Raw genomic sequence first — 13,981 nt, forward strand, 5'->3', positions numbered from 1 at the left:
GTAATAACTGAATGTAATACAAGTTGTTAAGTATTTGTGTGGGGTTTTTGTTTATTTTTCTGCATTCAAACTTATATTTTCCAAGCCAAAATGACACCTTACCTTTCCACTTCCATAGTCTCTTTGCTATTGGTGGATGGCGTCGGAGGGGCGGGGTCTTGGAGCACGTCGTCGGCCATGATAGTTTCCTGATTGAAAAGCAAACAGGTTTTCAAACGCGAGTGTCATGGGCCCTCAATCGATCTTTCTGGAAATATCAAATACGTCACAATTTGGTTTGGGTTGAGTTGACGCACGCACGACAAACAAACACCAACATTAAATGACGGCACCACGGTACACCCAACTTTAATAATAATAATAATAATAATGCATCAGATTTATATAGCGCTTTTCAAGAGACTTAAAAGACGCTTTAGGGAGGAATGGATACATTATTCATGCACTCACACATTCACACTGTGATGGCGGTAAGCTACTTAAGAAGCCACAGCTGCAGGCTGACGGAAGCGTGGCTGCCAGTGTGCGCCTACGACCCCTCCCACCACCACCAAACATTCACACCTTCCGTACACCAGTGTGAGTGGCACTGGCGGCAATGTGCGTGATGTGCCTTGCCCAAGGGCACGACGACACATGACTTGGGGAGAGCGGGTTCGAACAGCCGACCGTCTGGTTACTGAAGGACCGTCTCTACACCCTGAGCCACGGGTACGACTACAATGCGTGCGCCTGGTTTCCACACAACACAGCACTACATGCTACCGTGCACACCCCACGCCAAACACCAAAAGGAATATTGACAACCACAAACATTATATATACACACTCACAATCCGTGTATCAGTCCTTTACTTTGCAAATGGACAAATCAAAAAGAAAAAAGTGACATTTTGTAATTTATGCAAACAGAAAAAAAAGTTTTGTTGTTTTGTTTTTAATTACAACTTTTTTAATCTACATGAATGAGTACAGTAGTTTGATTTTAATATTCAACTGGTCATGGAAGTTTGGTAGTTAAGCATAAGCAAAAATATATCCGGTTGCTTTGGAAAGGTGATCCAATTTCAGGTGAAAGGATTGTCATTGTTGTCATATGTCCAAACGGGTCAAACAGTAACTCAAGACAATTGTAACTTTTTTTTTGCAATAATATGTTCTATGTGCCCCCACTAGTTTTTTAATTAATTAATATTACTGTACATTTGAGGAATAAGAATTCATCAGATTCATACATCCATCCATCCATTTTCAACCACTGAGGGCTGCCATTTTGTCCTGTACCGCCCTCTGCTGTTCACTGAAATTGACGTCAAATTGCCCTCGGTTTGCGTTACGAACCGTCACTTGCCCGAATGCAGAAAACATGTGAGCCGTGACGATGGTATATTAATCAGAATGTTTAGACGAGTGGGAGCACGTGGAAAATATTGCCAGAAAATGTTTGCCTAGAGTTTCCTTTTAACATCGAACTCCCTCATGTGGCCTGCTTTTGAATTTTGGCTAGTTGAGGGGAGCATAAAATGTTTTTGTTTTTTTTTGTTGTTAAATTGTTTGTTTTTGCATCGGGTTAGGCCTTGTGTATGAAATGTGCTATCAAAATAAAGCTGCCTTGCCTTACATTTAAAAATAATGTGTCTGTTTTTTCACATTCTTAAAAATGTAAACAAATGATACACAGATTGTGCCCAAACACCAAAAGGAATCGTGACAACCACATAACTGTACACTCACTGTCCCACGTGCACAAATATTTCACAAGGATGGGTGGGGGATATTGGTAAATATCATGTTTTTTGAAAGCGGCAACGTGTGAGATGTTAGCTTGGAGGTTAGCATCATTAGCAGCAAAGGCGGCCATGACGAGCAGCCTGGGAGGAAAGCGCGCAAGCCAGTTCCGATGTGAGGAAGCCATGCTCGCCACATTCGCATCGCGATGCCGCCACTTCCACGGTTCAATCGGAAGCTCATTTGCTTTGCACCCTGTCGTGACGACCCAAGTCAACACCTTCTTCCGACCTTCCTACTACTTACTCTGAGGGAGAGCGGTAGCTCGCCATTGGCCTGGCTGGACGAGTACAAGTTGACGTACTCGCCCTCCCCACCCTCGTCATTTGCACTCTCGCTCTAAAGGAAGGGGGAAAAAAACCGAGACGTGAGGCAGCGTGAAAGTGGTGTGAAGTGAGGGGCTTTGTTTGTTTCGGGGGGAAGGGGGGTCCAGGCTCAGCATCATCACGGCCACCAGGTGTCACTAGAGTGCATGCAGAGTAGGAAAACATGCTCCACTGCCATTCTTAGTGGACAATGAGTAAAAGGCTGTGTTCGGAATCACTCCCTAGCCATGATTTTGTTTCCAACAATACATCTTGAAAAGTAGTGAACAACCGATGACATGAGAAAAGCAATACAAGTTACCCATTATTGCATATCGTCACACTCGTAAAAAAGTATTTTTGTTGTTGTCGCAAAAATTATTATTTTTGCCTAAATCCTCTCAGTCCTCATGATGCAAATGGTTCATTTTTTGGGGTGTTTCCTGAAAAATCTGATGACTTGGGTGATTATTTTAAGAAGGTGTCGATATGTGACAGCAAAAAAATGTAACGGAACACAATATTTTTATTCAAACAAGCTGATCCCCTCCTTCTCCCACACATTAGCTTATTATAACATATTTCTTAAATGATAAAAAAATAAATAATTCATTAGACATAAGTTTATTTGTAATTAATTTATTTAACTTGAATTTAGAACATAATTTATAATTAACAAGTTTCAATGTGCTTAAGGTGTGTGGGGAGGAGAAAACTAAATAAAATAATATTTTTATATGGCTGCTCTATTGCAGATTTTCACATATGATGGAACATTTATGTTGATCCCGTATGATTAGGGAGTTAGGAATTAGTGAATGACTCTAAACACAGCCAGAGTGCTCATGAGCAAGATTTCAGCAGGTCACCGCTGACTGCTTTTTTTTCCTCTCCTTTTCGTCTTCTTCAACATCACAATCTAACAAGCCCGTTCCGAGCGCTCAACGTCCACAACATCCGTCCTCACCACGTGGAGAGAGTCACCGTGAGACGACTCGGAGGGAGGACAGGCCGCCACCGCTGCGGCCGAGCCGGACGGGGAGCTCCCGGGCCCGGGTCCTCCCCCGCTGCCGTCGGCGGCGCTGGTCAAGGCGGCTTGGTCCACGCTCTGCGGGAAGGTTCGCCAGGAAGAGCGGAAGCAAGAAAAAAGGAGGAGGAGGAGGAGGAAGAAGAAGAAAACAAAGAGCCAAGAGATCAGATCGCTTGAAAAAAATGAAGACGGTGGAACCAGAGGTGGAGAGCGAGTGAGAGGCGGAAGAGATGCTTCGGATAGCGTTGACCCGCGCGAGGATGAGGACAAGATGTGGGTGTGAACACAAAATGCATCGCACAGCATTGATGAAGTAGAAAACAGACGGCACGGCAGCGGTTTCATCAGAGGTCTCAAACTCATTTTCACAGCAGGCCACATCGTGGCATGACTGTCAAATCAATCTTTTATCACCTCATCATATTGTGTAAGCTAAATTGCCCCTGCATTTAAATGTTATGATCACTATTTCAAATAAAGTGAATTTGAAATCAGAAGACAAGGAAAATTGTGACAAACAAATATAAAAACAGCCATACTATTTTATTTATTTATGCATTTACTTCATTTCAAAATATGACTTTCCCCCCAAAAATAATTTGTTTTCCCCCCTTAAAATCTAGGCCTTTTTTTCCCTGTGAAAAATCGGACTTTTTTTTTTTCAGGTTAAGGAAAAGTTCATCTTGCCTACAAATCTATGTAGTCCTATGTTTTTTTTTCTAAAGACAAAAAAAAGTTGTGCTTTACCTTGACTAGTTTCGGCCATGACTGCTGCCTTCCTCAGAAAAATAAAATAGAATTTTTCAGGGAATAAAATATGTAAAAGAAACTGACTTCACCAGAGAGAAAAAAAAATGTTGTTTTACCCAAATATATATATTAAAAAGAACATCTTCTAAGGAACTTTAAAGTTGATGAATTACTTTTTTTGCAAAAAATCTGGATTAAAAATAGTGTTTGTATTGTTCACGTCAGCTGTTTGTCTGCACATACTTTACTTTAACAAAAGCTCCATAAAAGCTCAGCTCTTCTTCAATTGAAATTGTGACTTGCAATTTCAATCTCGTCAGCAGGGGATGCTGTGGGCTGGCCAAAGTGAAAGTGTGTGTGCTGGAAAAAGGTCAAACGGAATTTGACATCCCACTGATCATGGCAGGTGATGTTTTTGTGCTTTTATTAAGGCGTGTCTTACTCATTTGGCAAAATGTGATGATGTACCTTTAAGAAAGAGCGCGCGCATTGCCAACTGAAATGATGTCTGTCTATTTGCAGGGAGCTAAGCACTAACCAGTGTGAACATGTTGCAAATACCAGCTGCCTTTCAGCTCATACCAGCACGCTGACAAATGCGCACGCACGCACGCACGCACGCACGCACGTCTTTGTACCATCGTGGGGACATCTCATTGACATGATGCATTTCCATCTAAAATTATTGAAATTAAATCTAATTCTAAAACGCATCACTTTGATCAAATAAAAAGCAGACTAACTTGCAGTTTTCCAAATAAGAGGCGGAAAAATTTACTGTAAAACTGGCATATCAAACACAAGACCATCAAACGTATGTTTTAACACTCAAACAATGTCAACGAGCTTAATGCTTGCATCCGACACAAAACGCTGCAGATGAGCTAACACAAATTAGCAAGCATCCATATTACTGTCATTACACAATTTCAAACGATTGCTACTTAAACAAACACGAGCAGCGACGCATACAAACATGCGCTATTACTCACAGGCATAAATTCTCACTAACAAAATAAAATCCGCAATAAAGTGGCGGTTCACTTTAAATTATGTAATGGAGACACACCCACACTGGGAATAACCCAGCGAACTGACTTACACATGACACCTTTCCTTAGCATACTACCCCCCCCCCCCCCCCCGCGAAAACTTTATGCCCCCGGGGCGTGAGGAACGCAAACATTCCACACAAACACACGAGGATAGGGGGGGGGGGGGGGAAGAGACGCCACAAAGGGGGAGCGAGAGAAGCAGTTGGAAGGAGGAGAAGAAAAGGCGACATGGAAAGATGAGCAGAAGCGAGAGGAATTTGTTTTCCATCAGGTCCATCTGGTGCGGCATTCCGCGAGAGGGACGCACCCCCCCGCCACCGCTCCACCCGAGGGAGGACCTCGAACACCGCGGGGTCAACCAAGAAGCAGTGGCTCGGCTGCGACTGGTCACAATCAGTGGCAAGAAGTAACCAAGGAAATATACAGTTGCTATATCAAAGGCATAATGAACTCATTTGCTCCCCCAAAAAAACGTATAAATACGTTCTATTTTAAATGTTTTAAGTGTCCCAAAGAACTGTTTATACGTTTTTTTTGGGCTAGAGCATACAGAAGGCTTTGATGCAGCCTCTCAACTGCAAAGAACGGTTGAAGAAATGGTAGTTATTACAAAAATCACATGACTAGACGAGCTGCTTCTCGCCCTGCTTTAGCGAAAACAATACTAATCAGATATGTAGCTTATTTGCCACCATGAAGGTGAGCATTAGTGATAAAGAGGAGTGCTTGTGTACTGTTGAGGGTCAGTGTTTAGCCATCTTAAATAGCTACTGCGGAACAAGTTAGCTTAGTACCTAGCATTAAACCGGTAGAGTGACCGGGAAAGCAGGGAGGATGTCCAATCGGATGTGATGATAATGAAAAAGTGCCCTCTTGTGACAACAACAGGCCAATTATAACTATAACTCGACAATTTCCATTATTTACGGCAGAGCTCAGTTCCCCCAGTGTAATTGAAAAAAAAAAAAAAAAAAAAAAAACACATACAAGATGTATCTTGTTTTAGCATATTTAGCATTTTTTGTTAGCCTATTCACATTAGCAAAACTATGGGAACATGTTTTGATGGCGTGTCCGGCAATTTTTCTTCTACTGTAAAAGTAGGAGCAGTAAAAATTCACTTTCACTTTTGTACTTAAGTGCATTTCAGAGTCTGCTTGATGAATGTGTACTTGTAATTCTACAAATTACTTTTCCCCCCACACAATCTGTACTGTACTTGATGCGACAAACAAACAAGATGGCCCCAACAAAGCATGATTGACACTTGAGTAATTGAGCTGGGGAGCAAACAAAAAAAAAAAAAAAAGACGAGCCTCAAACGTTCAAAGTGCAAACCGTGTCACGTATGGACACTCACCGAGGGCGTGGTCAAGGCGGCTTGGCCAATCAGGTAGGAGTTAGAGACGGACATGCTGAGGCCCAGCCCAGAGCCCGCCTCCTCCATGGCCGCCACAGACGGCTGGAGGTGGCAGGAGAGAGAGGAAGAGGAGGAGGAAGAGGGGGAGGAGGAGTGCGAAGCCTAGAGGTGGAAAGTTGTGGAAAGTCAAGGAAGGAGGGGGGAGCACAAGGGAGTGAGAGATGAGGAGAAAAGGAAGGACAAAGTTGATTAAACTAGTGAAGCCAGACGTATTCAGAGTTTAGTGGAAATTGAGTAAGGGGAGAGAGAGCATAGTGAGTGAGTGAAGAGTGTCACAGGCAGTGCTGTCAAGTTGTTGTGTATTGGTTATCCCCTCATAATGTGGCTAGTAAGAGTGTGCATCTTACTACGAAAAAAAGATTTGATACAATTTTCAATATGTGGGGTGCAAAATGGTTCAAGGCTCGATTTGAGAGTGGAACAATTCGATTCGACTTAGATGATTTTCCAGTTCAAGCCAGTTTGTGGCTGTGGTAGCAAAATTTTGTAAAAAAAAAGTCGTAAACTTTCCATAGGAATTAACAGTTCTTACTGGAATAAACAGGAATAGGAATCTTAAATGATTTCGGTTTGGTATCATTGATCATTCCCTACTCCCTAATCACTATTACAGTCATTTTTAGTGGACTTTTTAGTCAACTAAAAAAAAATCCATATATAGTGATTAAGGAACGAGTGAATGATTCACAGCCCACGTGTCATTGGGTTCATCTTCCCTTGAAAGCTCCAATGCCAGGCTGTCACGTGACTAAAATGCGGGCCTCATTTTCCCGTCTATGGTGACAGTCCACTGAACCATCCTTTAATGCTCGCGGCTTTAAGAGTCTTACGGAATTGAGGCCAACTAAAGCACTTTCCAAACAGGGCCAATATGATCGGATCAGATTTTTTTCTCCCTCTCTCTCCCCCGCCATAATTTCCACACACACACACACACACACACACACACACACACACACACACACACACACGGCAGCGGAAATGACTTTTCCCCATTTTTTTTTTTTGTTTCTCGCCAAAGCTGTGCAAAGTCGCTAAAGCATGTAAAGGTTGGTGCACAAGCTTCCAACGGAGGCAAACAGGATTATTATGATGAGTCCAAAACACGAGGCCAGATTCGGCTTGATGGCAAGAGCTCAAAAATGGACATCAAATTTGTACGCCTTTCTGAGAATTTCCCAGTCGCTCTGTATCTGTTGCAACCTGCTAATAAGCCACTTTGCAATGACGAGGCTTCAAATTAGGGATGCTGCTATTGAGTATTTTTTTAGAATAGAGAATTCTACCGATTATTTTATCAATTAAATGGGAACAAATAAATTGTGCATTATTTAACAGTAACACAAGCTGTGTGTGAGGTGCAGGTATTATTTTTGCCCGTTTTGATTCCCCAACCTCAAGGTCTTCTGTAGTATCTTCTGTAGTATCTGTGACTTGAATGCAAGAGCATTGCTTTAAAAGGCGGGGTCTGGCCTGGTGAGTGACGTGGACATCATTTTGCCATTTGGCTCCTTTTCAGAGAAGAACTTTCTATTTGTTCACTCACAGTCTTCTTAGTTTTAACGCAATGTCAGATTTACAGATCTCATGTCTAAGGAAACTCATTTGACTACAGCTTTAAATAGAAAAATCACTGATGCTGGGTGTGTTGAGCTATTGGATGGCGCAAGCGCGAGGAAAAAAAAGTAAGAAATGGTTCCTCTTCTTTCTATTCAAGCTCTGCTCAAGATAGATGGACTGGAGTTTGTGATAAAGTCTTATCTCCAAATGACACCAGCCATGCGCAGACGTCTGCTTTCAGCTACAAGAACGGCGATGCGAAGATAAGGAGGCAAATTGTTGGAGGAGATAACGAGAGAGGAGAGCAGCTTCTGAGGCAATGTATACACGTAGCCGGCTTTTTTTGCAAACGGGAGATATTTTTCTGCGGCTTGCCATCATCCACAAGTCTGCGGGTTTTTTTTTTTTTTTTTTACAAACGAAGGTTTCGAAAAACTCCGGCCAAAGTGAAGATTTGTGTATTTCTCCGGCTCCGCGCTCGCGCGTGTCTGTTAGTAAACAAAGTTTTACGTCGTCCTCTACACACGTCACTTTTAATCACATACCTCAAGTTCTTAAAAAAGAAGAAGAAAAAAAGCCGGCGTGGATTGGCTTCCCCACCGGCGAGATCATGTTTGTTTATGTGTGGGGGAAAAAAGTTGTTAAAAAAAAGAAGTGGAACTTTTTAAGATTTTGTATTTATCCTCTTTGTTTTCCTTTATGCTCCGTTTATGATGTACTCATTGACTGTTTGCAAGTATTTATTTTTTTATCAATTAAAATGGCCTGAGAAAAGCAGATGAGGCTTTCCACCAGAAACCTCATTTAGACCAGTGCTTCTTAACTGTCGTCAAACTGGGACCGGCATTTTCCTACTGTTGCCCAGCGGCGACCCACTTTTATAAAAGTTAACAGTTCAGAAAAGGTTCAGAATTACTATAACATCTATGCAATTTCCATTAGCCTGTCTATGGTGTTTAATATGTTAGCATTAAGCTAAGGACTTTCACGAGACACAATTTTACAGTTTGGTTGAAGATTTTGGTGTTTCCTGACCCACCAGTTGAGAATCACTGCTCGCCACAAAAAATGCGCACAAGCACAGGTGTCAATAAAAAGCCCGTGGACGAGTATCTGGACTTCTTACCAATTGCCGTTGCTTGGGCGGCAGCGCAGGCGGCAGGAGCGGCTCGTGGACCGAGTCGGTGCTGCTGAACGAGTCGTTGAAGCCGTAGACCTCCTGGAAGCGCTTGTTGCGCTGCTCGTAGATGCTCTCGCTCTGCGGCATCTGGTAGAAGACGGACGGCTGCGGCTCAGAGTAGTCCTCCACAAACTGCATGTACTGCAGGACTGCGCACAGAGCACGCGCGGGTTAGCAACTGCCGGCGTTTAGTCGACTTCACACGCAGATTGGGTAGAAATTGGCACATGGGAGGCATAGCACACGGTCACTGTTGATCAAATGACAAGATTCCCAAATTCATGGAGAAATTGAACAAATTCAACTCAAATTCAATATTTCTCAACCAATCAACCATTCTAACGTCTAACATCCTTGTTTTTGAAGAAACACAATTTTCCTCCTGTTAAATTTCCATAACTTCTGATGGTGCTCAGCAACTTATTGCGCACAACTGCACGTTAGCATTTTAGTTCTTAAGAAAAGCAAAAAATACAAAAAAAGAAAAAATATAAAAAAAAGGCCAATGAGCCAGACAGAAAATCAGGTAAGTAGCCGCTTTCTAACTCTGAACCCATCGCCCTCCTACTGTCGTGGAGCTATAAGTTGATCCTTACAACGGGAAGAATGCATGGAATGACATCAATGCGCAGGAAGTGATGTAGAAGGCGTGTCAGGAAATGACCAAACCTTGCCCTTCGGTGGCCCTGCAGCTGGAGCCATTGTAGCACATCCTGGTATTCTCTTCCTGTTGAATATTTCCTTGACATAATCTACGCCTCAGCGATGCGCTGACAAAACGCCGCCAGTCACTCCCTTCCCAAATCCACCGCTCGTACCTCCCCCGTATTGTAAAAGGAATGAAAACTGACACAGGTCAAAAGGAGGCTCTTTTTCCGTCATACTTACTGTGTCTGCTTTTCTTTTCCGGAAGCGGCGGCGGGCTGGCAGGCACATCGGCGTTCTCGCCGCAAATGTACTGTGCGACGAAGACGCCGCCGTTGGTCTGCGGCATGGGCGAGATGGGCGTGAAAAGCGGGAAGGGCGGCGGCTCCTCCTCAGACAGGTTGTCGTACTGGGAGGGGTAGCGCTCGTACAACTTGGAGCCGCCGTCGGGGAAGGGCGGCGTCTGCGTGCTGCGGCGCTTCTTCTGGGGCAGCGCGGGCGGCGCGCTTATGCGTGACAGGGGGTTGGGGTGGCCGGGCTGCGGCGTCCAGTACTCGGCCAGCTGCTGGTGGGGAGGCGCGCTGAAGCGGGGGTGCGTCGGATGCTGCCCGGGGACCGGCGAGGACGACTCGCTGTGCGACTCGGGCAGCGGGCTGAGGCAACCGCCCACCGGGATCGGGGGCAGGCTATCCCCGACGGACAGGTCCTGGTGGAGGAAGTCGTAGTCGGGGTCGTAGTTTTCCGTGTTGTCTGAAAAGTAAAAAGACAACCGGTTACGCATGCTCGCCATTGGTCATCCCCGCAGGAGCAAATTTGTCATCTTACCAAGCGTCTCGCAGCTGGTGTTCCGCGAACACTGGCCGCTGTCCTGCTCCATGGACGAGAGCTGCTCGTCCGACTTGCTGAGTTTGCCCATGCTGCTGCAGGGAGACAGGCGCGGAGAGTCCCCGCCGTACGATTGGCTGCCCCCGGAGAAGCGGCGCTGGAGAAACTCCTGCTCGTAGTCGTGCTGCTGCAGCGAAAGACGCTTCGGTTGTCACACACACGGGCTTCATTCTACGTTATACATTACATACCGAATCATTATTAGGGCTGTCGGGCGATTAACACTTTTAATCATAATTAATCACATGACTTCAATAGTTAACTCATGATTAATCACAAATTTTATATCTGCACTAAATGTACAATAATAAGTTTCACACTCTCATTCTACATTTCCAATCCAATTTACAGCATCAAGTCTTCCGCATCCACCTGCGATTTCAAAATAAACTGCACTTCGTCAATGCATTTGCCTCAAACCGACCTGTCTGTGGACGCTGCAGGGCAAGCTGGACCCCCGGCTCATGGGGGCAACCACCGCCACGCGCGTTGGCGACGGGGCAGACTGCCGCTTCTTCGGCGGGAGGGCCGGTGGGGGGCTGTTGCCGATAAACACACGCACGTGCAGAGAATAAATAAGCGGGACAGTCAACAAAAAAACAATGCACGTCCATCAGACACACAAGAGGATTCTCAGAGTTAAGCGGCTCGCAGGTTGTGTTCGTCACAGCGGCATTTTGACATGAGTTAGGTCGACACGGGGCAATGGGCGGGGCGCGATGTGCGATGGAGGCCAATGAGAGGGCGCCGCATCCGCTCAGCCGCACACACTCATGCATTTTGGGGGGGGATTCGAGGACTGTTCAACACACAAAAAAAAAAAAAGCCTGAAAGAATGAAACCATGCGGGTGCGGGTCCATCCCATCCAAAGCTTTATGAGGGGTTTGTTGTGCCTGGGTGGGGTGGGTTGGAGGGTCTTGGGTAAGATGTTATAATGGTCACATGTGATCCATTAGGCTAACATACTTCTCCTTGTGAGTGGGCTTCCTTTGGCCAGCGTCACAACTCAACTGTGCTCTGTGCCCAGAAGCCAAAAGGGAGACAAAGGATGAAACAGGTTGAGACAGCACAAACAGGACAAGAAAAACGGCACGAGGGGAGCACGACACCCCCCCCCCCCCCCTTACATCTTCTGTGATTCACAACCACCGTGTCGTGCGAGATCATCAGTCCAATTTCACTAAACTGGGCCGAGGATTCTCATTCATCAAATACAAATCATCTGTAGATGGTCACAAACACAAAAAAGTATACCTGAGCTCCGCCATCTTGGCTTCGGGCAGCGGCGGTTTTGGAGGCGCTACGTCCTCGTCGGGCACGTCCGAGGGGGCCTCGGCGGGAGCCGCCGCCGGAGCCGTCTTCACCGCCTCCGATTCACGCTCTATCGAGGGCGCCTCAGAAGGAACGCTGCTGCTACTACACACCAGGGAGCAAAAATGGCAACAAGCGTGAGAGATAAGGAATAAATGTTCAGAAATGTCCAGAGAGGCCATCAATTTTCAGAATTTTTTATGAAATGAAAAAAAGAGGAGGTTGAAATATCTGCCTGTGTACAAGTACAATAATGTGGAGTGCTATTTATTTTTATTTTTCCTTTTTAAAAATATACTTTGTTTTTAATGGTGGCATTTTAGTCTCTTGGTCATTTCCTGGTTAAGGAAAGTTAAATGATAAAAAAAAAATTAATCCCAACTTACTTGAATAACATTTTAACAATCACGATTACAGTAATTTCTGGACAATAAGGCGCACCTGACTATAAGCTGTGCTAGCTAAATTTGGGGAATACTCGAGTTTGTTCCACATATAAGCCGCACCCGACTGTAAGCCGCAGGTGTTTTAATGTTACCGCACCGGGTTCCCGCTACTTTCTTTTCCATAATGAGGGTGCAAATTGTTTCTCCTACTGTATTTGGCCTCATTTGTTTTGTTTTGCTCTGCCTGACGCTCTTGCTCTTCCTTTATAGTGCGCCCCCTTGTGATCTGATGGATAAGCCGCACCTTTGTATTAGTCGCGAGGTTGAATGCAAGTGAAAAAATTAGCAGCTTATAGTCCAGAAATTATAATTATTATAATAATCATTTGTTTTTGGTACAAAACAAGAACATGTTTAAACATGTAAAAAATATTAAGACAAATAAATGACTTTGAAACACTGTAATTATTATGCAAGTTCCTTTTGGACTAAACAAGATTCATTAAATTAGTAATTTTAAAGTAAAAAAGGTGCAAATACATAAATTGAAAGAATACATAATTAGCATTAAAAATCTTTTATTTTTGTTTACAACTATGCCAATTTTGTAATTGTGGAGTGTAATAATTGAAATTGCAAATGAATTTCGATTAATTGCACAGCCCTAAGCCTAGGGTTCCAAAAAGTTCAAAACTTTCACAACTGGAAACTTTCCAATGGAAATAATGTATGAATTTGACCTTTTGTGAATCAGGTATTCACAAAATAGAAGGTTGTCTCTTATGTGTATTTTTTTTTCTGAATTTTAGTAAACCAAATTCACCTCAATTTGGGCTATGAAAAACTCTCCCTTTTGAAAGTTCCAGCATCACACAAGTATGCTCACCTGTCCGCCGTGGTGACGGGCGGCGCCGGTTTGTTTGGGCTGGTGGGCGACGGCTGCTCTTGTTTCTCAATGGTCAGCTTCACCAGCTCCTGTTACCGCAACGGCGTCCATTTTGAACACCGGCGTCTTTGATAAATGTGGTGACGTGACGTGACGTGACGCGTTTACCTTCACGCCGTCCAGCACCGCTTTGATGACGTTGGTGACCGAAGTCACGTTCTCCTTGTCGTCCAGGTCGATGCCGTCCAGCATCACCTGGTCGGCCCAGCGGATGAGGTTGGCGAGACTCTGGTACACGCGGTCGTGGCAGGAAGACAACGCTGAACTGTGGAGAGCGGGCGAGAATAAGGTTGGACTTGGGGTGATTTGCTTTTCTTCTAAAAAGCAGATGTCCACTGTATATGTTAAGATTAAGCTAATAGACATTGGTTAGGTGAAATATGGTATATGGTTTGCTAAGAAAAGCCTGTGTTCATAAGTTGAAATGTGTTTTCATAGGTATAAACGTTTCTATATCTCGATCACGGCTGGCGCAACAACGAGGTGTGGCAAAGGCCTGTCACGACACGCTGCGGCTGGTTTAGAGACACTCGGTGTCATGACACTAGTCAGCCTCATGTCGGGTTTGAAAAGACCACAAATGTATAGATAGGCATCAGACTGTGGTAGAGACGGGCACATGAGTCAGAACAATCTTTCATATATGGGACCAGTTTGGCTTATTTGGTGTGCAATGACGCAGACTCTGCGATGTTCTTAGCTCGCTGTGTGCGGCATGA

General features: G+C 44.5%; 1 protein-coding gene across 9 annotated transcripts in view; it reads right to left on the minus strand.

The window, feature by feature from the left end:
- rapgef1b (Rap guanine nucleotide exchange factor (GEF) 1b) overlaps positions 1-13,981 on the minus strand; it is a 40,463-nt gene that overhangs the window by 6,608 nt on the left and 19,874 nt on the right. The window contains exons 4-15 of one of the 9 annotated variants that reach the window (XM_077586301.1): positions 13,371-13,527; positions 13,203-13,291; positions 11,874-12,035; positions 11,586-11,636; positions 11,043-11,157; positions 10,559-10,742; positions 9,977-10,483; positions 9,035-9,237; positions 6,289-6,450; positions 3,061-3,201; positions 2,035-2,127; positions 103-188 (exon numbers count right to left, since the gene is read on the minus strand). In XM_077586301.1, coding sequence (XP_077442427.1) covers positions 103-188; positions 2,035-2,127; positions 3,061-3,201; positions 6,289-6,450; positions 9,035-9,237; positions 9,977-10,483; positions 10,559-10,742; positions 11,043-11,157; positions 11,586-11,636; positions 11,874-12,035; positions 13,203-13,291; positions 13,371-13,527 — 1,950 coding nt within the window. Of the gene's footprint in view, positions 1-102; positions 189-2,034; positions 2,128-3,060; positions 3,202-6,288; positions 6,451-9,034; positions 9,238-9,976; positions 10,484-10,558; positions 10,746-11,042; positions 11,158-11,585; positions 11,637-11,873; positions 12,036-13,202; positions 13,292-13,370; positions 13,528-13,981 lie in introns of all 9 variants that reach the window. The other 8 variants (XM_077586300.1, XM_077586303.1, XM_077586302.1 and 5 more) reach the window with 8 other exon arrangements.

Source organism: Vanacampus margaritifer, chromosome 14 (assembly GCF_051991255.1).
Source record: "Vanacampus margaritifer isolate UIUO_Vmar chromosome 14, RoL_Vmar_1.0, whole genome shotgun sequence".
In the NCBI taxonomy this organism is placed as follows: domain Eukaryota; kingdom Metazoa; phylum Chordata; class Actinopteri; order Syngnathiformes; family Syngnathidae; genus Vanacampus; species Vanacampus margaritifer.